The sequence below is a fragment of the Eschrichtius robustus genome, chromosome 3 (assembly GCF_028021215.1).
Source record: "Eschrichtius robustus isolate mEscRob2 chromosome 3, mEscRob2.pri, whole genome shotgun sequence".
Taxonomy (NCBI): domain Eukaryota; kingdom Metazoa; phylum Chordata; class Mammalia; order Artiodactyla; family Eschrichtiidae; genus Eschrichtius; species Eschrichtius robustus.
In genome coordinates, this window is record NC_090826.1 from 44,481,859 (window position 1) to 44,508,261 (window position 26,403).

The window sequence follows — 26,403 nt, forward strand, 5'->3', positions numbered from 1 at the left end:
CGTGCCCAGCAACGAGGACCCAACGCAGCCATAAATAAATAAATAATTTTTTAAAAAAAGTATACAGTCATCCCTCCTTATCCACGGGCTCTCCATCCCTGGATTCAACCTCTATGGAAGATGTTCAGAAAAAAAATTCCATAAAATTTCAAAAAGCAAAAGTTGAATTTGCCAGTACCAGCAGCTATTTACACAGCATTTACATTGTATTAGTATAAGCACTCTAGAGGTGATTTGAAGTATAGGGGACGAGGTGCCTAGGTTATATGCAAATGCTACACCATTTTATATCAGGTACTTAAGTTTCAGAGGATTTGCGTATGGTGGATCCTGAAACCAATGTCCCTGGGGACACGGAGGGCCCACCATATTCTATTTCCCAATTCCACAGAGCTGGTCGGTGGCCGTGCCTTTGAACGGCGACAGGAATGTGGTACCTAGCCCTATGGTGTCGGTTGGAGGGAGACGGTCTCAGAGCGGTGTGTAGGAGTTGGGTGAGTGGTTCGGCAGGCCTAAGGTTGGTCTCTGGGGCGTCATGAAGGCGAAAGGAGGGCGGTTGGGCCCTCAAGGCATGGAATGGTGGTCGGCCCCGGTGTGGGTGGGGAAGGCCGTCCTGGGGGCGGGGTCTGCGGCGGGCGAGTGCGCGTCGCCACGCCGAGCGTTTCAAAAGCCCAAACCTTCCGCAGGGGCAGCTGAGGGGCGCTGTTCAGCTGCTTTCCGGTACCGGTCGAGACCACCTCTCGCGGGATCCGGGCCCCGCTCGACGGCCGCTCTCCTCTCGACGCGTAGCCGGCGGGGGTCGCCATGGTTCACTTCTTGCACCCAGGCCTCTCGCCCCGGACCATCGTCCCTCCGAACGCTCAGAAGGACGTCCTGGGCTGCGGCGTGGTGCAGGTGAGCACCGGGGAGGGGGAGGGGGGAACGCGAGCCTAGGCGGGACGCCAGGCCCAGGCGAGCGCGGCGAGTCGTCGGGGACTGTGCTGAGGCACTTGTTGGCTCGTTTGACCGACGCGGGGGTAAAGTCTGAAGAGGCTGAGCCCCTGCCAGGCTTCTGTCTTTTATGGGAAGTGCATGTCGGAGAGGAGTTTTCCCTCCAGGGCGTCCCAGCCTTTGAGCCGAGCGAGCAGACCCTGCGCGGCTGAGAGGAGGAGCGGCGGGATGAGTCCCGCCTCCCGCGTGACCCTGGGCGAGTCCCCTGCTCAGGTCTCTGATGCTCACCTGTGCCTGCGAGGGCGGCAGCTATTTTGCAGGGTGGTGTAAATTTAGACGTAAGTGCTGGGCATGGCTTTAGGCTTGGCCCGTAGTAGACGGTGGCGCTTTTTGTCATGATGCACCCAAATGCCTCAAACTTCGACCGTTCCCCCAAGTGTGTTGGGGACCTGTTGCTTCCCAGAGGCTGTGACCTGTCGGTCCCGGGATCGTTAACAGGAAGACCTTCTGAGCCCGGCGGGGGGAACTGGAACCCCGAAGACTGAAATTCCTTAAATTCCACGTGTTTGTTTCCCCCTCTTTTCCCTCGGAATGCCTGTTAGACTAAATTGAGCAAAACGCAAACCAAAAGAGTTTGTATTTGGCGCCTACTGTGTGTCAGGTATTGCATTTCTAGAGTAATCTCGGATTTTTTGGTAGGCATTTTACTGGTGTATAGGGAAATTGAGAACCCTTCCTTGACTTGCTCATGATCTGGAACCTGACATCAGTTGTTTTGATGTCAGACTCCATGTTCTACAACATCCCAAGGGCTACCGCTCTTAGAACTCAAAATCTAATGAACGCCCAACCCAGAATTAGTATGGGGGGGGGGGAAGGAAATATCCTGATTGAGGTTGTACTTTACACGCTGACGCCGTGTTGGCTTTTGTGCCCTTCAAAGATCTAGCCTGTATTCCTGTAGACCCTTTTGGACTCACTTTTAAAAGCTGCCTAAATAATTTGTAAATTTGTTTGTAGCTAATGGAAAAGGTGCGTTTTTAATGTATGTACTAGCACAGTGTGTCAAGCACATTTTTTGTTGGCGCTGACTGGAATTGAAAAACAAGGTTTTCTTTAGAAAAGTGATCAGACTAATCCATTTTCTGTCTGGTTCCATACTGTACTATGTACACTCGTTTTTTTGGTTAAGATTTTATTTTTAATTAATTTAAAAAGTTGTACAGTGCATGAATACTTTTCCTTTAGATATATTTCTCTATGCTGTTTTTAATTTTATTTAACAGTGTTTTGTAGTTTTTGGTGGAAAGGTCTTTTACATATTTTGTTAAATTTATCCCTCTTTTTGATAGTACTGTAAATATTTTTTAAAAGTTTATAATTTGGGGGGGTATATTGATCTTGTATCCTACAACTTTGCTAAAGCCACCTATTTTCTCCAGTTTTTTTAAGATTTCTTAAGATTTTCTTTACAATCTGTCATCTGCAAATAAAGACAGCTTTACTTATTCCCTTCCAGTCTGTTCTTTTTCTTTTTTTTAAAATGCATTTTCTAGGACCTTTTGTAGAATGTAGAAGTGGTGAGAATAGACATCTTTGTATTGTTCTAGATCTTTCACCTCCTAGTATGATACTGGCTACAGGTTTTTCCGTTAGATGCCCTTTGTCAAATTAAGGAATTTTTCTTCTATTCCTAGTTTGCTGAGTTTTTTTGTTTTTGTTTTTTTAAATCATGAATGTGTGTTGAATTTTGTTAAATGCTTTTTCAGCATTTAATAAGATGCTTTTGTTCTTTATTGTGTTAATGTGGTGAATTTTATTGATTGTGAATTTAACTTTACATTCTAGGAATAAACACCACCTGGTCATGATGTATTATTTTTATATATTGAAGAATTCTATTGCTAATATTTTTGAAATATTATTTATGTCCATGTTTATGAGGGAAATTGCTCTTTAGAAATATTTTATCTGGGAATTCCCTGGTGGTCCAGTGGTTAGGACTCTGTGCTTTCACTGCTGTGGGCCCGGGTTTGATCCCTGGTCGAGGAACTAAGATCCCACAAGCCACGCGGCACGGGCAAAAAAAAAAAAATGTATCTGTTTAGTATCTAGATAATGTTGGCCTTAAAATATGAGTTGGGAAGTGTTCCCTATTCAGTTTTTTGAGTTTGTGGGATATTGGTATTATTTATTCCTTAGATGTTTAACAGAATTCACCAGTGAAGCCGTTGAGACTTTAATTTCTTTGGGGGATTTTTTTTTTTTAATTTTTATTTTATATTGGACTATAGTTGATTTACAATGTTGTGTTAGTTTCAGGTGTACAGCAAAGTGATTCAATTATACATATACATGTATCTATTCTTTTTCAAATTCTTTTCCCCTTTAGGTTATTACAGAATATATTGAGCAGAGTTCCTGTGCTATACAGTAGGTCCTTGTTGGTTATCTATTTTAAATATAGTAGTGTGTTATGTCAATCCTAAACTCCCAATTTATCCCTCCCCCCTGAGGGAAGGTTTTAAACTATATCTACTTCATGGGGGAAATGCTCATAAATTTTGATATATTGTTAAAAATATTTTATAATTACTGTTAAGAGTCCTTCTTTGACCCATGGGATATTTAGAAGTGTACTGCCTAATTCCCAAATAGTTGGGGATATTCCACATATGTTTTTGTTTAATGCAAATACATTGTTGTCAGAAAACATGCTCTATGATTTCAGTCCATTTATATTTATTGAGATTTGTTTTATGGCTCAGATATGATCTATCTTGGTGCATGTTCATGTGCACTTAAAAGGAGTATGTGTTCTGTAGTTGGGTATAGTATTCTATGAATGTCAGGTCAAGTTGATTGAGAAAGTTAATCTATATTCTTTTTTTTTTTTTTTTTGGCCACGCAGTGTGTCATGCAGGATCTTAGTTCCCCTACCAGGGATCCAACCTGTGCCCCGTGCAGTGGAAGCGCAGAGTCCTAACCACTGGACTGCCAGGGATTTCCCAGTGTTAATCTATATTCTTATTCATTTTCCGTCTACTTGTTTTTATCAGTTGCTGAAGACAAGTGTTAATTTCCAACTGTAATTGTCGATTTTTCTTTTTATTCTTTCAGTTTTTACTTTATGAATTTTGAAGTTGTTAGTAAGTGCATATACATTAGGAATTATGTCTTCTTGATGAAGTGATCCTTTTATCATTATGAAATGTCCATCTTGATTTCTGATAATATTCTTTTCCTGAAATTAACATAGTTACTCCAGTGTCCTTATGATTAGTGTTTGTTAAACAACCCTGTGTTGTTTAAAGCCCATCTCTTGTAAACAGCAGGCTTGCTTTTTTAATCCAGTTTGACAATCTGTGCCTTTTAAATTAGAGTAAATATAATTATCAAAATTGTTGTGTTTAAGTTGCTGTTTGTGTTCTATTTGTCCTATGTGTTTGTTGTTGTGTTTCTCCTTTGCCTGGCTTCTTTTCAATTGAGTATATACATATATTTTTTTTGGCCGTGCTGCGCAGCTTGCGGGACCTTAGTTCTGCGACCAGGGATTGAATTTGCACCCTCAGAAATGAAAGCACGGAGTCCTAACCACTGGACTGCCAGGGAATTCCCTCAGTTGAGTATTTTTAAAGTTTCATTTTATCTCTTCTGTTGACTTACTAGTTCTGTTCCTCTCCTTTCCCACCCCTCCACACTCTCTTCAGTGGTCACTCAGATAGCAGTTTTTTAAATGTGGACTCAAGACTTCTGGGGTCTCTAAGACTGCATTCTCTTTCATTAAGCCACACATTAATGAAATTTGCAAAAATGTAAAACAGTGCTGCCGTTGTCACTAAACTTTTAAAAATTCTTTTTGAAAATATAGCTGTTTTAAAAAAATGTTCTTTCTTGGGAATTCCTTGGACGTCCAGTGGTTAGGACTTGGTTCTTTCACTGCTGAGGCCAGGTTTCAATCCCTGGTCTGGGAACTAAGATCCTGCAAGCCACGCGGTGTGGCCAAAAAAAAAAAAAATGTTCTTTGTGTCAACATTTGATTTTTTTTTTTAACTTTTATTATTTCTAAATGAATTAATACATATTTTAAAGATTTCTTAGTTTTAATGCAGTAAATGTTGATAGATGTAATACAATTTTTAAGAGTATAAAGGGGTCCTAAGTTTTAGAGTCACAGCTCCAGGTTTTAAAATATACACGTTTGACTTACCACAGTCTACTTTTAAATATATCGCTTCACCTTACAACAGTATTCTTTCATTTTCTCCCCTCTTTCCTGTACTTTGCACTTTTGAAATAATACATTTTACTTCTCCGTGTTAGAAATTGCACAATATATTGTTTTTACTTTTTCTTTGATCAATCAGTTATTTCTTAAAAGAATTAGGAAATAAGAAAAAAAGTCTGAAAAATCTTTATTTTACCTTTATTTCTGAAAGATATTTTCATTGCGCTTAGTTTTTCTTTTTTTTTTGATATTTATTTATTTATTTGGCTACACTGGGTCTTAGTTGTGGTATGCAGGATCTTTGTTGTGGCGTGCGAGATCTTTAGTTGTGGCATTCGAACTCTTAGTTGCGGCACGTGGAATCTAGTTCCCTGACCAAGGATCAAACCTGGACCCCCTGCATTGGGAGCCTGGAGTCGTAACTGCTGGCCCACCAGGGAAGTCCCTAAAAATGTTATTTCATTGTCTTCTGGCTAGTATTGCTTCTGATGAAAATTCAGTGGTCATACTTCTTTTTTTTTAAAAACTGTGTCCACATTACCTCTGGTTCCCCCCCTCCCCAAGTCTTAAGGTTTTTCTCTTTATTGTTGGTTTCTAGACATTATTATGTTGTGGTATCTTTTGTTTATTTCACTTTGGGTCCATTTTTGCTTCTGGGATCAGTGGGTTTATATTTTGTATCTAATGTCAATATTTTTTGACTTTTTAAAAAAGAAAGCTATTAAGTTTATTGTTCTTTGTACCTGGTGAATTAACTGTGTAATTCAATAAATATTAAACTGTAAAATAATTTCATAGATTCCAAGTGTAGGACATTGTCCTCCTTGACCATTATTTCTTAAAATATTTTTTCTTCCCCAGTAACTCCTCTCTTCTAGAGTTTCAATTATACATTTGTATTAAACTGCTTAAGATTGTCCCTTGGGGTTCTGTGCTTCTCCACTTTTTTTTCCCCCAGACTTTTTCTGTTTCAGTTTAGATAGTTTCTATTGCACTACCTTCAACTTCACTTATCTTTAATTTTGTAGTATCTAATCTGTTGATAGTATCATCTAATGTGTTGTTGACATTAAATAATGTATTTTTCAACTCTGGAAGTTCCATTTGGGTCTTTTTCAGATCTTGCACTTCTCTGTTGAGATTGCATATTTATTCCCTCATTATATTCATATTCTCCTCTATATCCATGAATTATAATATCTGTTTTAAAGTTTTTGTCTGCTAATTATGTTATTTCGGGGTTCCTTCCTCCTTCCCTCCCTTCCTGGCATTGCACAGCTTGTGGGATCTCAGTTCCCTGACCAGGGATTGAACCCGCACCCTAGGCAGTGAAAGTGAAAGCATGGAGTCCTAACCACTGGACCTCCAGGGAATTCCCTGGGTCTGTTTCTGTTGACTAATTTTATTTTCTCTCCTGATTCTTACCATATTTTATTGTAAGCTAAACTTTATGGATACTATTGTGTTTAGATTTTTGTTGTCTTCCTGAGTCAGGCCTATATGTGAGGTTTTTAAAACAGATTTTTTTTTTAGGGGGGACCATGCTTTGTGGCATGTGGGTCCTTAGTTCCCTGATCAGGGATTGTATTCATGCTCCCAGCAGTGGAAGTACATGTTCCTAATCACTGGACCACCAGGGAATTCCCTGAGGTTTTAGTTTTTTAATTTTTGTTCATTTATTTTTTTTAAAGATTTATTATTTATTTATTTTTGGCTGCATTGGGTCTTAGTTGCAGCACACATGATCTTCATTGAGTCATGCGGGATCTTTCATTGCGGTGCACGGGCTTCTTTCTAGTTGTGGCATGCAGGTTTTCTCTCTCTAGTTGTGGCACGAAGACTCCAGGGCATGTGGGCTCTGTAGTTTGGGGCACGCAGGCTCTCTTGTTGAGACGCTCGAGCTCAGTAGTTGTGGCATGCGGGCTTAGTTGCCCCTTGGCAGGTGGGATCCTAGTTCCCTGACCAGGGATCGAACGCTGGTCCCCTGCGTTAGAAGGCAGATTCTTTACCACTGGATCGCCAGGGAAGTCCCCCCTGAGGTTTTTTTTATTTATTTTATTTTTTAAAAAATATTTATTTATTTATTTATTTATGGTTGTGTTGGGTCTTCGTTTCTGTGCGAGGGCTTTCTCTAGTTGTGGCAAGCGGGGGCCACTCTTCATCGCGGTGCGCGGGCCTCTCACTATCGTGGCCTCTCTTGTTGCGGAGCACAGGCTCCAGATGCGCAGGCTCAGTAATTGTGGCTCACGGGCCTAGTTGCTCCGCGGCATGTGGGATCCTCCCAGACCAGGGCTCGAACCCGTGTCCCCTGCATTGGCAGGCGGATTCTCAACCACTGCGCCACCAGGGAAGCCCTCCCCTGAGGTTTTTAAAGTGCTATTGTAGGGACTTCCCTGGCAGTCCAGCAGTTAAGACCCTGCACTCCCAAGCACAGGGGGCACGGGTTTGATCCGTGTTCGGGGAACTAAGATCTCGCATGCCACATGGTGTGGCCAAAAATCAAATCAAAACAAAACAAAAATGCTATTGTAAATTTTTTAAATTTAATTTTCCAATTAATTGTTGGTTGTATATAAAATGCAGCTTTTTGTTTGTTTTGTTTTTTTACCTTGTACCCATTAAAACATGTTCATTAGGAGAGTTATATAGTACTGTTTATATTTTAGAAATGATGAGTCTAAACTCTAGGTAGAGGTGGATTGGAAAAAGATTAAGAGTGAAAGTAGAGAAACTAATTTGGAGTTTTTTAGTATTCTAGGAAAGATATGGTAGTGACTTGGATTAGAAATTAGTAGTGGAGCTAGAAAGAAGGGGATGAACTAGAAATTTATTTGGGAGGTTTAACAGTCATACTCACAGCAGGAAATAGATGACACACTCAGAATAGGGGTAATTTAATGAGAGTTTAATTAAGGGACTACTTCCAAAGATAAGGGACAGGTATGGAAAACCACAATAATATACTACTCAATGTCCAGTAACAGTAGCTATTGCCACCCCTAGGCCCAAAGGACCTCTCAGAAGGAATATCTTAGTTCACTTGGGCCGCTATAACTAAAATACTGTAGACTGGGTGACTTATAAACAACATAAATTTATTTCTCACTGTTCTGGAAGCTAGGAAGTCCAAGATCAAGGTGCTGGGGGATTTTGTGTCTGGTGAGAGCCCAATTCCTGGTTCATATACATCTTTTTGCTGTGTTCTCACATGGCAGAAGGGACAAGGGAACTCTCTGGGGTCTCTCTTACAGGGGCACTAATTCCATTCAGTGAGGGCTTCACCCTTGTGACCTAATGACTTCCTGAGGTTCCTCCCTCCAAACATCATCAAATTAGAGGTTAGATTTCAACATAAGAATTTTGGGGGGACTTTCCTGATGGTGCAGTGGTTAAGACTCCACGCTCCCAATGCAGGAGGCCTGGGTTCAATTCCTGGTCAGGGAACTAGATCCCGCATGCTGCAACTAAGAGCCTGCATGCCGCAAGTGAAGATCCCACTGGCCTCAACTGAAGATCACATGCGGAACTAAAGATCCCGCATGCTGTAATGAAGATCTTGCAGGTGGCAATGAAGATCCCGCATGCCATAAGTAAGACCTGTTGCAGCCAAATAAATAAATAAATATTTTAAAAAAAGAACTTCAGAAGAATGCAAACATTTAGTCAGTAGCAAGGAGAGAGGACTGATTTTAGAGGAGTGATGAGGGAGACATAGCCAGCCCAGGGTACTTTAAAAGAGGAAGAGCTGGGGAAATTATCTGTAGTGATTCCATACAAGTCACCTCAGAGTAGAGGTAGAGAAGATTAAGGACTGGGTCTGGGTGTGAGGTAGGTAGCAAATGGAAGATGTCTGGCACAAGTAGAACCAACAGGATTTGCTAACTTATTGGATGTCTGTCTTGTGTGGGATGTTGATTAAGGATAAGGAAATGTCAGTAAAGATTAAGCAGCTGAATAGATGTGATGCTGTTCACTGAGTAGGGAAAGACCGGGGAAGTTCAGTTTCATACATGGTGAGTTTGAAGTATTTGTGGCACAGTTAAGTAGATATGTCAAGGAGACAACTGGTTATCTAACACTGTGGCTTAAAGAGAGATCTGACCTGGAGGTAGTAATCTAGAATTCATTGGATTTATAGATAATAGTTAGAATCATGTAATCAGTAGTTAGATATTATAGAGGCAGAGTCATTAGTCATTAGTGGTCTTGGTGGGAAATCGATCTCTAAAACATGCTACTGATTTATAAAACAAAAACAAGTAACAGAATACTGTAGTATAATTCTATTTATATAAAGTTCAAAAACATGCAGAGCTAAACAGTATTCAGGATAATGATTACCTCTGGGTGAAGGGATGAGAAGTAGCATCAGGGAAGGGTGTATAAGGAACTTCAAAACTTTGGTATATTCTATTTAAGCTATGTGGTGAATACAAGAATGTTTTAAAAATATTTATATATATATATATTTTTTACTGTGTTCAAGTTCTTTTTATTTTTTATTATTTATTTATTTTTAACATCTTTATTGGAGTATAATTGCTTTACAATGGTGTGTTAGTTTCTGCTTTATAACAAAGTGGATCAGCTATACATATACATATATCCCCATATCTAAAAATATTTATATTGTTTTATATTTTATATTATTTAAATATTTTACATATGTTCTAAACATCTTTTATATGGATTTAATCTTTACTGTATTTAAAAAATATATTTGTTTGGTTGTGCTGGGTCTTTAGTTGCAGCACATGGGCTCCTTAGTTGTGGCATGTGAACTCTTAGTTGCAGCATGCATGTGGGATCTAGTTCCCTGACAGGGATTGAACCCGGGCCCCCTGCATTGGGAGCACGGAGTCTTAACCACTGCGCCACCAGGGAAGTCCCCTTTACTGCATTTTAAAAATGAGGCTGCCATGTCCAATAATATGGCAAATAATGTCATAAAGTGTTAAAAGGAAATATTCTGGATAAAATGTAACAAACACTTTCCAATGCAAACTAAGGAAAATCCCCAACATCCCCACCCAATTCAAAGAAGCTGGAAATCACCACTGTAAGCAGGCCCTAAAATAACCAAAGATTAGAGACTAGACCTTTGCCAAAAGCTGGCGGGAAGTTTGAATGGAGACTGTGAACTGTAATATATACATATATATATATGTATATGTAAACATGGGTTAACAAAGGCTGGTCATACTTCAGTGAAATGGTAGGTCTAAAAAAATCTGCTTATGGGAAAGGGAAACAGGGAAGCTTGTCAGTTTTGGCTTGGATTTTGAATGAGAAAAATATGTCCTAAAAATTTGCTATCACAGGTCTGTCCTCATACAGACTAAGGGTTTTAACTGACATTTCTAGCTTGGTTCAGGAAATGTGTAGCTGAGAAATTATCAAAATGGCCCCTGGTGATGCCCCTAAGTAAGTAGCATTTAGCATAATCTCTCTGATGTGACGTATCTTCTACCCAGGCTTCACAGGAGTCTACAGTAAACTCTCACTAGAGATTAGCTCATGGACTTCCCTGGCAGTCCAGTGGTTAAGACTCTGCGCTCCCAATGCAGGGGGCACGGGTTCGATCCCTGGTTGGGGAACTAAGATCCTGTATGCCGTGATGCATGGCCTAAAAAAAAAAAAAAAAAAAATTAGCTCACAATCTTAAATTATAAAACATGAACCTCTATGACTGAGAATCAACAGAGGGACTTCCCTGGCGGTCCAGTGGTTAAGACTTCGCCTTCCAATGCAGGGGGTGCAGGTTCAATCCCTGGTCAGGGAGCTAAGATCCCACATGCCTCACAGCCAAAAAACCAAAGCGTAAAGCAGAAGCAATATTGTAACAAATTTAATAAAGACTTTAAAAATGGTCCACATTAAAAAAAAAATCTTAAAAAAAAAAATCAACAGAATCAATAACTAACAGAATTAGATTCCCAGAGACTTCAGAAAATGGTATTATTGAAACAGTATAAAATAAGTGTATATAAAATTTATTAAAGAAATAAAAGATGAAATAAAAATGAAAGAAGAGCAATATACAATTAGACAGTGAAGAACTAAATGCCACAGAATAAAGAAATAGTAACCTGGAAGATAGATCTACAGAAATTACCCACACGAAGCATAATTTTCATTTTCACATGGGCATATGAACCACTTCTGGGTATGAGACCCAAGTAAAAGTCTGTTGAGACTGTTTCAGGGAATTTTTTTGCTTCCTTGTCTCCTTTCTGACATGAATTCTGACATGGCGAGGATTTGGAGCAGTTGAAACTCTCATATGTTCTTTTGGGAATGCAAAATAGTACAGCCACATTGTAAGAACGGGTTAGCACTTTCTTATGTAAAGTTAAATACATGGTTAACACGTAGGAAGTGTTGAATTCTAGGGACCCAGGAATCCCATTTTTAGGTAACTACCCAAGAAAAATGAAAACTATGTTCCCACAAAACTTTGTGAATAGTTATAGCAGCTTTATTCAAAATTGTCAAAAACTTCAAGTAATCCAAATGCCCCTCAGTTGGTGAATAAAGAAATTGTGGTATATTCATTGCAGTGGAATGCTTCTCAGCAATAAAAAGGAACAAATTACAAAAACATGCAGCAACACAGATGAATCTGTGTTAAATGCATTATGCAAAATGAAAGATGTCAGATTCAAAAGGCCCAATTACTTAATGATTCTATTTATATGACATTTTGGAGAAGGCAGAACACTGGGGACAGAACGAAGATAAGTGGTTGCTTGGGGTTGGTGGGAGGGATTGTCTGCAAAGGGACACTAGAGAATTTTTTGGGTCATGGAACTGTTCTATATCTTTATTATGGTGGTAGTACACGACTATATGCATCAGTCAAAACTCGTTGAACTAACTGTACACCAAAAAGTAATTTTTTTGCTACATGTAAGTTATACCGCAGTTAAAAGAAAAACAAAAATGAATAACAGGATAGTGATTACAGCGTGCAGAGTAAGCTTACTGAAGAAATGTGGTTGAAGAGGATGTGGGGGTCAACAGAAGGCTTTTGTTTTTAAGGCAAATAATAGAGCATAAATTGTATGTTAAGAGTGATCCAGAGGCTTCCCTGGTGGCACAGTGGTTAAGAATCCGCCTGCCAATGCCTGGGACACGGGTTCGAGCCCTGGTCTGGGAAGATCCCACATGGTGCAGAGAAACTAAGCCCGTGCGCCACAACTGCTGAGCCTGTGCTCTAGAACCCATGAGCCACAACTACTGAACCCACGTGCCACAACTGCTGAAGCCCGCGTGCCACAACTACTGAGGCCCGTGTGCCTAGAGCCCGTGCTCCGCAACAAGAGAAACCACCGCAATGAGAAGCCCGCACACCACAATGAAGAGAAACCCCTGCTCACCGCAACTAGAGAAAGCCCACCACAGCAATGAAGACCCAATGTAGCCAAAAATAAATAAATAAATAAATTTATTTTAAAAAAAAAAAAAGGGTGATCCATTTGATGGGAATTTCCCATCAAAACCAGAGGTTAGGACTTTGTGCTTTCACTGCCTGGGCTCAGGTTCAGTCCCTGCTCAGGGAACTAAGATCCCACAAGCTGTGTGGCCTGGCCAAAAAGGAAAAAGAATGATCCATTTGAGAAGGAGAGTTTGAAGATGTGCATGAATGAAGAAATAACAGGAGGGGCCAAGGCAGGAGGGATGAAATCCAGCCAGCACATGTGGAAGTGTTGGTCTTTGCAAGGAGGTACATGTTTTCCATATAAGAGGAGACCAAGGAAAAGATGCATGCAGTTCCAAACTAAATTTGATGGTGAGGTGTCTTCATTTTTCTCACTGAAGTGAGTCAGATTCTGTTACCAGCATGAAATGGGTTTGAGGAACAAGTAGAAGGCATGAAATAATTCTTGCCCCATGGTGAGAAAGTGCCCTGTCTAAAGAGACCTTGAAGGATTTCCAGCTACTGAGGGCTCATTTGAAGTTAATGTTTATGAATTTTCCACGACATACTATGTTGTGTGACTCTTCCCCTTTTCTTTTTTTTAAAAAATATTTATTTATTTATTTTTGGCTGTGTCGAGTCTTAGTTGCGGCACGCAGGGTCTTCATTGAGGCATGTGGGATCTTTCATTGTGGTGCACGGGCTTCTATCTAGTTGTGGCCCACAGGCTCCAGGGTGTGTGGGCTCTGTAGTTTGGGGCACGTGAGCTCTGTAGTTTGGGATACGTGGGCTCTAGTTGAGGTGTGCGAGCTCAGTAGTTGTGGCGCGTGGGCTTAATTGCCCCGTGGCATGTGGGATCTTAGTTCCCTGACCAGGGATCGAACCCAGGTCTCCTGCATTGTAAGGTGGATTCTTTACCACTGGACCACCAGGGAAGTCCCCTCTTCCCCTCTTCATAGATGATGAGCTGCTGAGTGTTGCCATGAAAAAGGTGAATAGTAAAGTTCCTCCAGGAGAATGTCTTAGAGTGTAATGGAGGAGAGGGAACAAGGAGTTGAGGATATTTGTAAAGGAGTAATTTATACTTTGGACTGTGGAGGGAATTTAAGCAGTTAAAAGTGAGGTGGAGGTCAGTGAATGTATTGCATGTTGAAACCTTTGACAAAAATGCAATCTCTGGCTTATCACTCTCTCTTCATGTCTGAGTGCCATACCTTTCAAATACATATTTTTAAAAGTTATTTATTTATTTATTTATTTGGCTGCACTGGGTCGTAGTTGCGGCATGTGGGATCTGTAGTTGCAACATGCGAACTCTTAGTTGAGGCATGTGGGATTTGGTTCCCTGACCAGGGATCGAACCCAGGGCCCCTGCATTGGGAGCATGGAGTCCTAGCCACTGGACCACCAGGAAGTCCCTCAAATATTTGTAGAATGAACAAATGCCCGTGTCTTAGAGAAGATGTCTTACATCTGTCATTTCTAATTCTTCTACAGCCTCCTGGGTATAGCAACCTTTTACAGTGTGAACACTTATGAGGGTGGGAATAGGCAGGCATTCTTATCCTCTGGCATGTAGTAATCATTCAATAAATTCTGTTGAATGAATGGCCATGTGATTTCTGCTTGATTAGTCCCTTATGTTGTGTGAAATTGTCAGATTTATTGGATGTATTCCACACTAAACTGTTAGCTCCAAAAGGATTAGAACTATATCTTACTCATCCCTGTATTTTCAGTGGCTGGCACAGAACAGGAGATAAGTGAAGGGTTGAGAGAACTTAATTTTTTTTAAAGATACAACAGAAGCTACAACAGATAAAAGTCTTCCATTCAGTTAATAGTTGGAATAAGGTAGTTTCATTACATATAAATCATTAGAGTGAGGAAAATGTATCTTAAGATATCCTCATTAAGTAGTTTGATGTATGGCATGACCACTCCTATGTTGTATTTTTATAGATGTGTTCTAACAAATTTGTTTGGGGGTTTGTTTGCTAGGAGGAGGCATCTCCCTACTCTTTGGTCAACATCTGCCTGAACGTCCTGGTTGCTAACCTGGAGAAATTGTGTTCTGAAAGATCTGATGGAACACTTTGTCTTCCGGAGCATTGGAGTTTCCCTCAGGAGTTAGCTGATCAATTCGTTGGGGTCATGACTTGGCAAGGTAATGATAAGGCTCCTTTATAGTGTACTTTTATAGCACTTTACTATTTGAAAAGCACTTTCACATATAATTCCTGTTTTGCTCCTCACAACAACCTGGTGAGAAATATAGAAGTTATTCCCATTTTATTTGTGTGGAGGTTGATTCTCCAAATCTTTCTGGGATCCCTTGATGGAAATTGTCTTGCGTCTAGGCTTGCCCTGCTGTTGCTATAGTCTCATCTCCCATTCTTTTCTTTGTGAATATGAACCTTTAAATTTTTTTCCTTTACCTCCTGTTGTAGTGGGGCTTTCAAAGAGCTATGTTTAATTTGTGATGTTACAGTTTTTTCTTAATGAAAATTTTTTGGGGGTAACACATTATTGAGATAAAATTCACACACTGTATAATTCATCCATTTAAAGTATACAGTTCAGTTACTTTTTTCAGTATATTCACAGATTCGTGCAGCCATCATCACAGTCAATTTTCATCACCTTAAAAAAAAATCTCCTTATCCATCCCACCTTAATTTTAAGCAGTCATAATCTACTTTCTACCTGTATGGATTTGCCTTTTCTGAACATTTAATATAAATGGAATCATTCAACATGTGGCCTCTTGTGTCTGGCTTCTTTCACTCAACATAGTATTGTCAAGGTTCATCCATGTTGTAACATCAATCACTACTGAATTTTTATGGCTGCATAATATTCCACTGTATTGATATACCCCTTTTTGTTCATTTCTCAGTTGAACATTGGGTTGTTTTTACATTTTGGCTATTATAAATAATGCTACTATAAACATTAGTGTACACATTTGTGTGTGGGCATATGTTTTTATTTCTTTTGGGTGTATACCCAGGAGTGGAATTGCTGGATTAAATGGTAGCTCTGTGTTTAACTTTCTGAGAAACTTCCAAACTCTTTTCCAAAGTGGCTGCACCATTTTATGTTCCCACCAGCAGTGTTACAAGAGTTCAAATTTCTCCACATCCTCACCAAAACTTGTTATCTGACTTTCTGATAGCCATCCTGGTGGATGTGAAGTGGCATCTATTGTGATTTTGATTTGCATTTCCCTAGTGGCTAATCATATTGAGCATTTTTTCATGTCCTTGATGGCCATTTGTTTATTCTCTTTGGAGAAGGCTCTATTCAGATTTTTTGCCTATTTCTTATTAGGTTATTTGTCTTTTATTATTGAGTTGTAAGATATGTCCCTCATCAAACATGGTTTTCAGTTATTTTCTCCCATTCTGTAGATTGTCTTTTCACTTTGTTGATAGTGTCCTTTTACTCACAAAAGTTTTAAATATTGATGAAGTCCAATTTACCTTTTGTTGCTTATGCTTTTGGTATCATATCTAAGAATCCATTGCCAAAGCCATTGCGAAGTCCTAAAGATTTTACACCTATATTTTCTTTTAAGAGTTTCATTGCTTTCACTCTTATGTTTAGTACTTTGGTCCATTTGGAAATAATTTTTGGCATGAGGTGTAAGGGTCCAGCTTCATTATTTTGCATGTGGCTATACAGTTGTCCCAGCACTATTTGTTAAAAAGACTGTTCTTTTTGTGTTCAATAGTCTTGGCATCCTTGTTGAAAATCAGTTGACCATAGATGTATGGGTTTATTTTTGTACTCTCAATTCTATTCCATTGATCGATGTGTCTATCCTTATGTCAGTACCAAGTAGCTTGATTACTGTTTGCTTTGTAGTGAGCTTTGAGATTGGTAAGTGTGAGTCTTCCAACTTTGTTCACCGTTTTCAGGATTGTTTTGGTTATTCTGGGTTTCTGATATTTCCATGTGAATTTGAGAATTGACTTGTCAATTTCTACAAACAGTTCAGCTGGGATTTGAATAGGAATTGCATCAAATATGTATAATCAATTTGGGGATTATTGCCATCCTAACAGCATTAAGTCTTTTGATCCATGAATATGATGTCTTTCTATTTATTTAGATTATCTTTAGTGATTTTCACCAATGTTTTACCATCTTAACAATCTGAAATCCTTAAAACATGAGCATGGGAGAGCTTTCTATTTATTTAAAATAGATCTTTAATTTATTTCAACAATGTTTTCTAATTTATGGGTATAAGTTTACATCTTTGTTAAATTTATTTCTAAGTATTTTATTCTTGATGCAGTTACACAATTGCTTTCTTAATTTCATTTTTGGATTGTTCATTTTTAGTGTACAGAAATACAATTGATTTTTTAAAATTATTTTTAAAATTTTTATTAGGCTGTGCTGTGCGGCATGTAGGATCTTAGTTCCCCAGCCAGGGATCAAACCTGTGCCCCCTGCATTGAAAGCATGGAGTCTTAACCTCTGGACCACCAGGGAAGTCCCTACAATTAATTTTTTATGTTAATCATATACCTTGGAAACTTGCTGAATTAATTTATGCGTTCTAATTGTTTAAAGAATTTCTTAGAATTTTCTGTATACAAGATCATGTCATCTGCAAATGGAAATAGTTTTACTTCTTCCTTTCCAATTTGGATGCCTTTTATTTGATTTTCTTGTCCAACTTCCCTAGCTAGAACCTCCAGTACAAAGTTGAAGTACTGAAACATTCACCCTTTTCTTTTCCTGATCTTAGGGGGAAAGCATCTAGTCTTTTACCATTAAGAATGATGTTAGCTTTGGGTTTTTTGTAATTGCCCTTAACAGGCTGAGGAGGTTCCCTTCTATTTTAGTTTGTTGAATGTATTCATCAGGAAGAGAGTGTTAGCTTTTTCTGCATTTGTTGAAATGTTCACGTGGGTTTTGTTTTTTATTCTTTTAATGTGGTATATTACATTAATTTGCTTTTGGATGTTAATCAATCCATGCTTTTCTGGGATAAATCCCACTTGGTCACATTGTATAAATCTTTTTGTATATTACTAGATTCAGTTTGCTGGTAATTTGATGAAGATTTTTGCATCCATAATTTTAAAGGATTTTGGTCTGTGATATTCTGTTGTTGTGATCTCTTTATATGGATTTTTGGCATCAGGATAAAACTGGCGTCAATGAATTGGGAGGTGTTCTCTCTTTTTTGTTAGAGGAGTTTGTGAAGAATTGGTATGTATTCTTCTTTAAATGTTTGGTAGAATTAAACAGTGAGGCCCTCTTGGCCTATTTCTGTGGATAGTTTTTTGATGATGAATTCAATCTATTTACTTGTTATAGGTCTATTCATATTGTCTGTTTCTTCTTCAGTAGCTTTGGTAGTTTGTGTTATTCTGTGAACTTACCCATTTAATTTAAATTATCTGATTTATCAGCATGCAGTCTGTTCATAATATTTTTTTACAATTCATTTTATTTTTGCAAGGTCAGTAGTTCTGTCCCTTTCAATTCTCATTCTAGAAATTTGACTTCTCTTTTTTTCTTGGTCATTTGAGCTAAGTTTTGTCAATTTTGTTGATCTTTTCAAAAGCCATCTTTTGATTTCATTGATTTTTTTTTTTTACTTTATTTTCTTTTCTGTCCTCCATTTCATTAATTCTCATTATAATTTTTATTATTTCCTTCCTCCTGCTCATTTTGTGTTTGGTTTGCTTTTCTTTTTCCTGTGTCTTAAGGTAGAAATTTAGGTTATTGATTTGAGAGCTTCTTTTTTAAATATATGCAATTAGAGCTATAAATTTCCTTCAAGCACTGCTTTAGCTGCATCCTGTAAGTTTTTGTATGTTGTCTTTATTTTTCATTCATCTCAAATTATTTTCTAATTTTTCCCTTTTGATTTCTTCTTTGACCCACTGGGTTTTAAGGAATATATTGTTTAACTTCCAAATACTTCTGAATTTCAGATTTCTTTGTTATTGATTTTTAAATTCATTTAACTGTACTTTGAGAACATACTTTGTTTTACTTCAGTTTTAAAAAAATTATTGAGATTTGTTTTTTGGCCCAATATATGCTCTATTTTGGAGAATGTTCCAAGTGCATTTGAGAAGACTATATATTCTGCCATTATTGGGTGAGCTGTTCTGTGGATTTGTGTTAGATCTAGTTGGTTTATAATTGTTTTAATCTCCTATTTCATCATCAATCTTTTGTAGTTTTTCTGTATAGAAAATAGTTTTTTAATCCTTTTTGTTATTTATGCTAAATGGTATATACATGTACTTTTTTTTTTTTTTTTTTAACATGTACTTTTAAAATACATTGTTGGGACTTCCCTGGTGGCATGGTGGTTAAGAATCTGCCTGCCAATGCAGGGGACACGGGTTCAAGCCCTGGTCTGGGAAGATCCCACATGCTGCGGAACAACTAAGCCTGTGTGCCACAACTACTGAGCCCATGCTCTAGAGCCCATGAGCCACAACTACTTAGCCCGCATGCCACAACTACTGAAGCCTGCGTGCCTAGAGCCTGTGCTCCACAACAAGAGAAGCCACTGCAATGAGAAGCCTGCACACCGCAACGAAGAGCAGCCCCTGGTCGCTGCAACTAGAGAAAGCCCGTGTACAGCAACGAAGACCCAATGCAGCCCCCCCCACCCCAAGAAAAAATGCATTGTTGGATTTGATATGCTAATATTTTGTTGAGGTTTTTTTGTTGTTGTTGAGGATTTTTGCATCTGTGTTCATGAGAGATATTGGTCTATAGTTTTCTTTCATAGTAGCTCTGTGGTTTGTTTTTTATTTTTTATTTTTTTTTATTTGTTTGGTTGCACCAGGTCTTAGTTGCGGCAGGCAGGCTCCTTAGTTGTGGCTTGCAAACTCTTAGTTGCGGCATGCATGTGGGATCTAGTCCCCTGACCAGGGATTGAACCTGGGCCCCCTGCATTGGGAGTGTGGAGTCTTATCCACTGCTCCACCAGGAAAGTCCCAGGTGCTCTGTGGTTCTGGTGTTAGGGTAATGCTGGCCTCAAAGAATGAGTTAGGAGGTATCCCCTGTGCTACTATGCTCTGAAAGAAATTGTAGAGAACTGGTACAATTTCTTCCTTAAATGTTTGGTAGAATTCACCAGTGAACCCATCCAGGTGCTTTTTGTTTTGGAAGGTTATTAATTATTGATTCAATTTCTTTAATAGATATAGACCCATTCACATTGTCTATTTCTTTTGTGTGAGTTTTGGTAGATTGTGCCTTTCAAGGATTTGGTCCATTTAATTTAGGTTATCAAACTTGTGGGCATAGAGCTGTTCATAGTATTCCTTTCATATCCTTTTTTTTAAAAATTAATAAATTTATTTATTTTTGGCTGCATTGGGTCTTCGTTGCGGTGCATGGGCTTCTCATTGTGGTGGCTTCTCTTGCTGTGGAGCACGGGCTCCAAGAGAACGGGCTTCAGTAGCTGTGGCATGCGGGCTCAGTAGTTGTGGCTCATGGGCTCTAGAGTGCAGGCTCAGTAGTTGTGGCACACGGGCTCAGTAGTTGAGGCACACGGGCCCTAGAGTGCAGGCTCAGTAGTTGTGGTGCACAGGCTTAGCTGCTCCGTGGCATGTGGGATCTTCCCAGACCAGGGCTTGAACCCATGTCCCCTGCATTTGCAGGTGGCTTCTCAACCACTGCACCACCAGGGAAGCCCATCATATCCTTTTAATGTCCATGAGATCTGTAGTGATGTCCTCTCTCTCATTTCTGATATTAGTAATTTGTCTCTTTATTTTAGTCTGGCTAGAGTCTTACTGATTTTTTAAAATTAATTAATTAATTAATTAATTAATTAATGGCTGTGTTGGGTCTTCGTTTCTGTGCGAGGGCTTTCTCCAGTTGCGGCAAGTGGGGGCCACTCTTCATCGCGGTGCGCGGGCCTCTCACTATCGCAGCCTCTCCTGTTGCGGAGCACGGGCTCCAGACGCGCAGGCTCAGTAGCTGTGGCTCACAGGCCTAGCTACTCCGCGGCCTGTGGGATCCTCCCAGACCAGGGCTCGAACCCGTGTCCCCTGCATTGGCAGGCAGATTCTCAACCACTGCGCCACCAGGGAAGCCCGAGTCTTACTGATTTTATTCGTCTTGTCAAAGAACCAGCTTATGGTTTTGTTGATTTTCCTTTATTGATCTGAGGTAACATTGGTTTATAACATTATCAGTTTCACATGTACAGAATATATTTCTACTTCTGTGTAGAAATACGGTGTACCCACCACTAAAAATTTAGTTTCCTCTGTCACCATACAGTTGATCCCCTTTACCTGTTTTGCCCTCTCCCCCCAACTTCTTCCTGTCTGATAAACACTACTCTGTTTTTTCTATCTACATGTTTCTTTCTGTTTGGTTTAGTTTTCATATTTTGTTTGTTTATATTCCACATAAGAGTGAAATCATACAGTATTTGTCTTTCTCTCTCTGACTTATTTCACTGAGCATAATACCGTCAAGGTCCATCCATGTTGTCAGAAATGCTAAGATTTCATTTTTTTTTAATGGCTGAGTAGTATTCCATTGTATATATTCCACATCTTCTTTATCCATTCATCTGTTGATGGGCACTTAGGTTGTTTCCATATCTTTGTTATTGTAAACAATGCTGCAATGACCATAGGGGTACATGTATCTTTTTGAATTAATGTTTTTGTATTCTTTGGATAACTACCCAGAAGTGGGATAACTAGATTATATAGCAGTTCTATTTGTAATTTTGTGGGACTCTCCATACTGTTTTCCATAGTGACTGCACCAATCTACATTCCCACTAACAGTGTATGAAGGTTCCCACATCCTTGCCAGTACTTATTTCTTGCCATTTTGATAATAGGGTTTTTTTGGTCCATCATTCATCCTCTTTATTTATTTATTTTTTTAATTTTCAAATTTGTATACAAGTTTTAAAGGTTATAGTCCATTTACAGTTATTACAGAATATTGGCTGTATTTACTGTGTTGTACAGTACATCTTTGTAGCCTTTTTTACACCAGTAGTTTGTACTTCCCAGTCCCTTACCTCTATTATTGCCCACATACACACACTGGTAATCACTAGTTTGTTCTCTATATCTGTGTGTCTTTTTCTTTTCTGTTATATTCACTAGTTTGTTGTATTTTTATAGGTTCCACATATAAGTGATATCATACAGTATTTGTCTTTCTTTGTCTGACTGATTTCACTTAGCATCATGCTTTCTGAATCCATCCATGTTGCTGCAAATGGGCAAATTTTGTTCTCTTTTATGGCTGAGTAGTATTCCATTTTATATAAATATAAATATATAAAATATATAAATATAAAAATTATATATAAAAATGTAATATATAAATATAAATGTTATATATATATATATATACACACACACACACACACATACATATACACACCTTCTTTATCCATTCATCTTTATGTATGTTCCTGTTGCCATTTTCTTAATTATTTTGGGTTTGTTTTTGTAGGTCTTTTTCTCTTGTGTTTCCCGCCTAGAGAAGTTCCTTTAACATTTGTTGTAAGGCTGGTATCCATTCATCTGTTGATGGACACTTCGGTTGCTTCCATATCTTTTTTTTTTTTTTTTAATTTTATTTATTTATTTTTGGCTGCGTTGGGTGTTCGTTGCTGCGCACGGGCTTTCTCTGGTTGCATAGAGCAGGAGCTACTCTTTGTTGCAGTGCACGGGCTTCCCATTGTGGTGGCTTCTCTTGTTGCGGAGCACAGGCTCTAGGCGTGTGGGCTTCAGTAGTTGTGGCTTGTGGGCTCTAGAGTGCAGGCTCAGTCGTTGTGGTGCACGGGCTTAGTTGCTCCACAGCATGTGAGATCTTCCCGGACCAGACCTCGAACCCCTGTCCCCTGCATTGGCAGGCGGATTCTTCACCACTGCGCCACCAGGGAAGCCCTGCTTCTGTGTCTTGATAGTTGTAAATAATGCTGCTGTGAACACTGGGATGTATGTATCTTTTCAGATTAGTGTTTTCATTTTTTCTTCGGATATATACCCAGGAGTGGAATTGCTGGTCATATGGTAGTTCAGTTTTTTTGAGAAACATCCATGATGTTTTCCACAGTAGCTGTACCAATTTACATTCCCACCCAACAGCGTATGAGGGTTCCCTTTTCTCCACATTCTCGCCAACATTTGTTATTTGTGTTCTTTTTGATGATAGCCATTCTGACAGGTATGAAGTGACATCTCATTGTGGTTTTGATTTGCATTTCCCTGGTGATTAGGGATGTTGAGCATCTTTTCATGTGCCTGTTGGGCATATGCATGTCTTTGGAGAAATGTCTTTTCAGGTCTTTGCCCATTTTTAAATTGAGTTGTTTGTTTTTTTGATATTGAGTTGTATGAGCTGTTTATATGTGCATTGTGGATGGATGTTTTATTGGTTGTAGATTGAAGGGGAGAGACCACGGTAGTGTTCCACTCTGCCATGTTGCTGATGTTACTCCCTCTGCTCTAATTCTTATTTCTTTTCTTCTGCTTACTTTGAATTTAATTTGTTCTTCTTTTTCTAGTTTCCTAAAATGGAAACTTAGATTATTGATTTTAGATCTTTCTTTTCTAATATATGCATTCAGGGCTATAACTTTCCCTCTAAGCACTGCCTTTGCTGCATCCCATAGATTTTGATAAGTTGTGTTTCCATTTTCATTTAATTCAAAATATTTTTCAGTTTCTCTTCAGATTTTTTCTTTGACTCATGTTATTTAGAAGTGTGTTGTTTAATCTCCATGCGTTTTGGGATTTTCCAGTTATTTTCTTTTTTCTTAAAGAAACTGGTCATTTGTTTTGTAAAGTGTCCTACAATCTGGACTTTACCATTGTTTGACTGCAGTGATTTGACATGTTTCTCTGATCCTTGTAATTCCTATAAATTGGAAATTAGAGGTAGAGGCTTGATCAGATTCAGGTTTGATGTTTGGTAGTGCCCTATACTTCTTAAGGGTGTTAATAAAGTCTGATTGCCTGGTTAGTTTTCACTTTTGGTGGCCATAGATGATTGTTACCTTCCTAGATTTATTAAATCATCAGGGGTTCTTGTATGTATGACTTAATGTTTATTACTCTCAACTTTCCTGGTTTAGAGTACTTTGTTTTTCTGTTTTTTTATTTTATCCTTGATTACTATTCCACAATTTCATTTGTATGCCTCTGTTTCTCTGAATATACATTAAATGTTTTATGTTCCTCAAGTTTCTGTCTTGGGTACCCTTCTCACTTTGTACACTACCTGGGTAATTTTGTTTGGTTTAGCTACCACTTCTACTTGAATTTCCCAGAGTTTCCAGTGCAGGTCTTTATTCTAAGCTCCAGACCACATATCCAGGATGCCTCTTACATATCTTATAACTCTTCTCTGGGCTGCTGAATCATCATATTCTTTTAGTTTTCTTCTACCTCAGTGGCTGCTGCTTATCTGTCTGCTCGTCTAGCTTCCCTTGAAGGGTAGTACAGAAAGGGTAAGAGTTCTGGCTTTGGTGCCAGACTATTTGGGTTTGCCACCATTTCCATGGGCCAGTTACTTAAGTTCCTTATGCCTCATCTCATCTGTAAAGTATGACTAATAATAATACATACTTCGTTGGGTTTTATGGATTCAGGGAGTTAGTATATCTAAAATGTTCAGAACATTAAAAAACTGTTAGTTATTATCATGGCTATTATTCCTCATTCTGCTATTTGATCTTAAATATAGATGCTTTTTGGTACTTGATCCTTGTTCCTTTTCTTCTTACTTTCTCATGTCATCCATTCCCATGGTTTTAAATACTGTCTCTATGCTGATTAATTCCAAATGTTTATGCTTCAGTCTTTTAGATTTAAAATATGTAGAACTGAGAAGACCTCAGCTGATCTTATGGGAAGTCCTGAAGGTGGAATAACTACTCAGATCTGTGTTGCATTAGGGCGTGAGGGCTGGATCTTTATACCTCCCAACACAGTCTTGGGCTATGGGTTTCCATGGGAAAGTGGTATGACCATGGGTGAAGCAGTTATTTTCAGCTGATGCAGTCCCCATAGATGAGGGCTGTCAGTTGGTGGCTTTCCCAGCAGCTCAAGTAGTAAGTCCTTTATCTCTAAATGTGATCTGGTGTCACATCACAGCATCTGCTACACTGCCATTTCCTCCCATCTCAAAATCTTCCTAGTTGTTCAGTGACTTATGAGTCATTTTTCATTCCTCCTCCCTCTACCCTTGATTCTGTTGACACATTTTCTGTCTTCAAAATACATATCTCAAACGTTCTTTTCCTCCTAGCCCCTGTCATTGACACCTTTCTCTTACTTCTCCCCTGGTCTCCCAAGTGGTTTCCTTACCTCCAATTCTGCCCGTCGCCAAGCTTTGCCACACAGCAGAGAGCAGTCCTCTCATACCTTAATCAGATCTGTCTACACCTCTGCCACTCTTTAAAGGCTTCTCCTTGTACTTAGGATAAAATGCCAATTATTTACCCTGGCCTGCAAGGTCTGACTCTTGCCTCTGTCTCTGACCTGTCAGATGCTGGTATCCCCTTCACCAGCTGTGCTTCAGCCACACTGGTTTTCTCTCATTTCACAGAAAAAGCCAAGCTGTTTCCCATATCCGGTCTTTAGCTCCTCGTGTCTGGAATGACAGCTGCCTTTGCTTTTCATATCCTTTTGGTCTCAGCTTAAATGTCGCCTCCTCATACCTCACCAAGAGACAGAAAATTCTTGTCCTCCTCCTCCTTTTCCCCACCCCTATATTATATTCTTGTTTGTTTCCTTTAGAACACTTAATACATTTTTAATGTTAGTAGTATTCTGCTTGTTTTATATTCTTTTGTATCTGTGTTCTCCTTCTAGGATGTACATAAACCCCAAGATGGCAGGAGCTATGTCTGTCTCATTCACCATTCTCAGCATGTAGCATAGCACTTTGCATACCTTGAGCACTTGATATTTGTTGAATAAATGTAATAAGTTCCTTCTCAAAGCCTTGAATATTGGGGTTTCCTTTTTCCTATCTTAGTAGCATAGCCCAACTCAAACTGGGAACTTGTGAATCATCTTATACACCTTTTTCCTCAGTTCTTTCCCCTAGTCCATTCAGCTACCGTGTTCTGTCAGTTTAAACTTTCATTTCTCATCATTAAAATCATTAATAATCTCTTGCCCCATCTCACTCCCATCAAATACCATCCTAATTCTTTTACATTATCACATAATTGGTCTTTCTAAAAATATAATTATGACCATTCATTTTTTTTTTGCTTAAAAATTTTGAGTTGTTCATTATTGTTTATAGGGTAAATGTCTGAGTTTCCTAGCTTTGTTTACAGGCCCCATCTGCCTTTTACCTCCCTCTCCACTTTCATTTCCAGCCATGCTTCCCCTTGTACGCTATGGGCCAGTAGCACTGATCTACTTAGGGTCAGTCTGAGAAATCTGTTGTTCTGTGCCTCCATGTCTTTGGCATGTTCTTCCACCCTTCACCTTCACCCTGGGAAACTGATATTCCGTCTTAAAAACCTTCCCCGATGTTAATCTCATTTGTATTAATTCAATACCTGGTATGAATCACCATTGGATATAATACATTATTATAATAATTTATTTGCCTGACATGCTTCCTAGACTGAATTCTTTATGGTCACAGGTGTCTAATTACCTTGTGTGCCTATTACTTAACATGGGATCTCACACATAGAAGACGCTTAGTAAATCGTTTCTAAATGGAATCTAGTATAACCCACTCATTTTACAGATGAGGAAAATGAGGCCTAGATAGGTAAGTGACTTACCAAAGGCCACGCACTAATTTGGTTAAAAGT

General features: G+C 38.9%; 1 protein-coding gene across 1 annotated transcript in view; it reads left to right on the forward strand.

The window, feature by feature from the left end:
* The first annotated feature begins 804 nt into the window (after positions 1-804).
* The window catches only part of ZYG11A (zyg-11 family member A, cell cycle regulator), a 61,626-nt gene continuing 36,027 nt past the window's right edge, over positions 805-26,403 (forward strand). Inside the window, exons 1-2 of the mRNA XM_068537972.1 lie at positions 805-894; positions 14,580-14,745. Of these exons, the coding sequence (XP_068394073.1) occupies positions 805-894; positions 14,580-14,745 (256 nt within the window). The remainder of the gene's footprint in view (positions 895-14,579; positions 14,746-26,403) is intronic.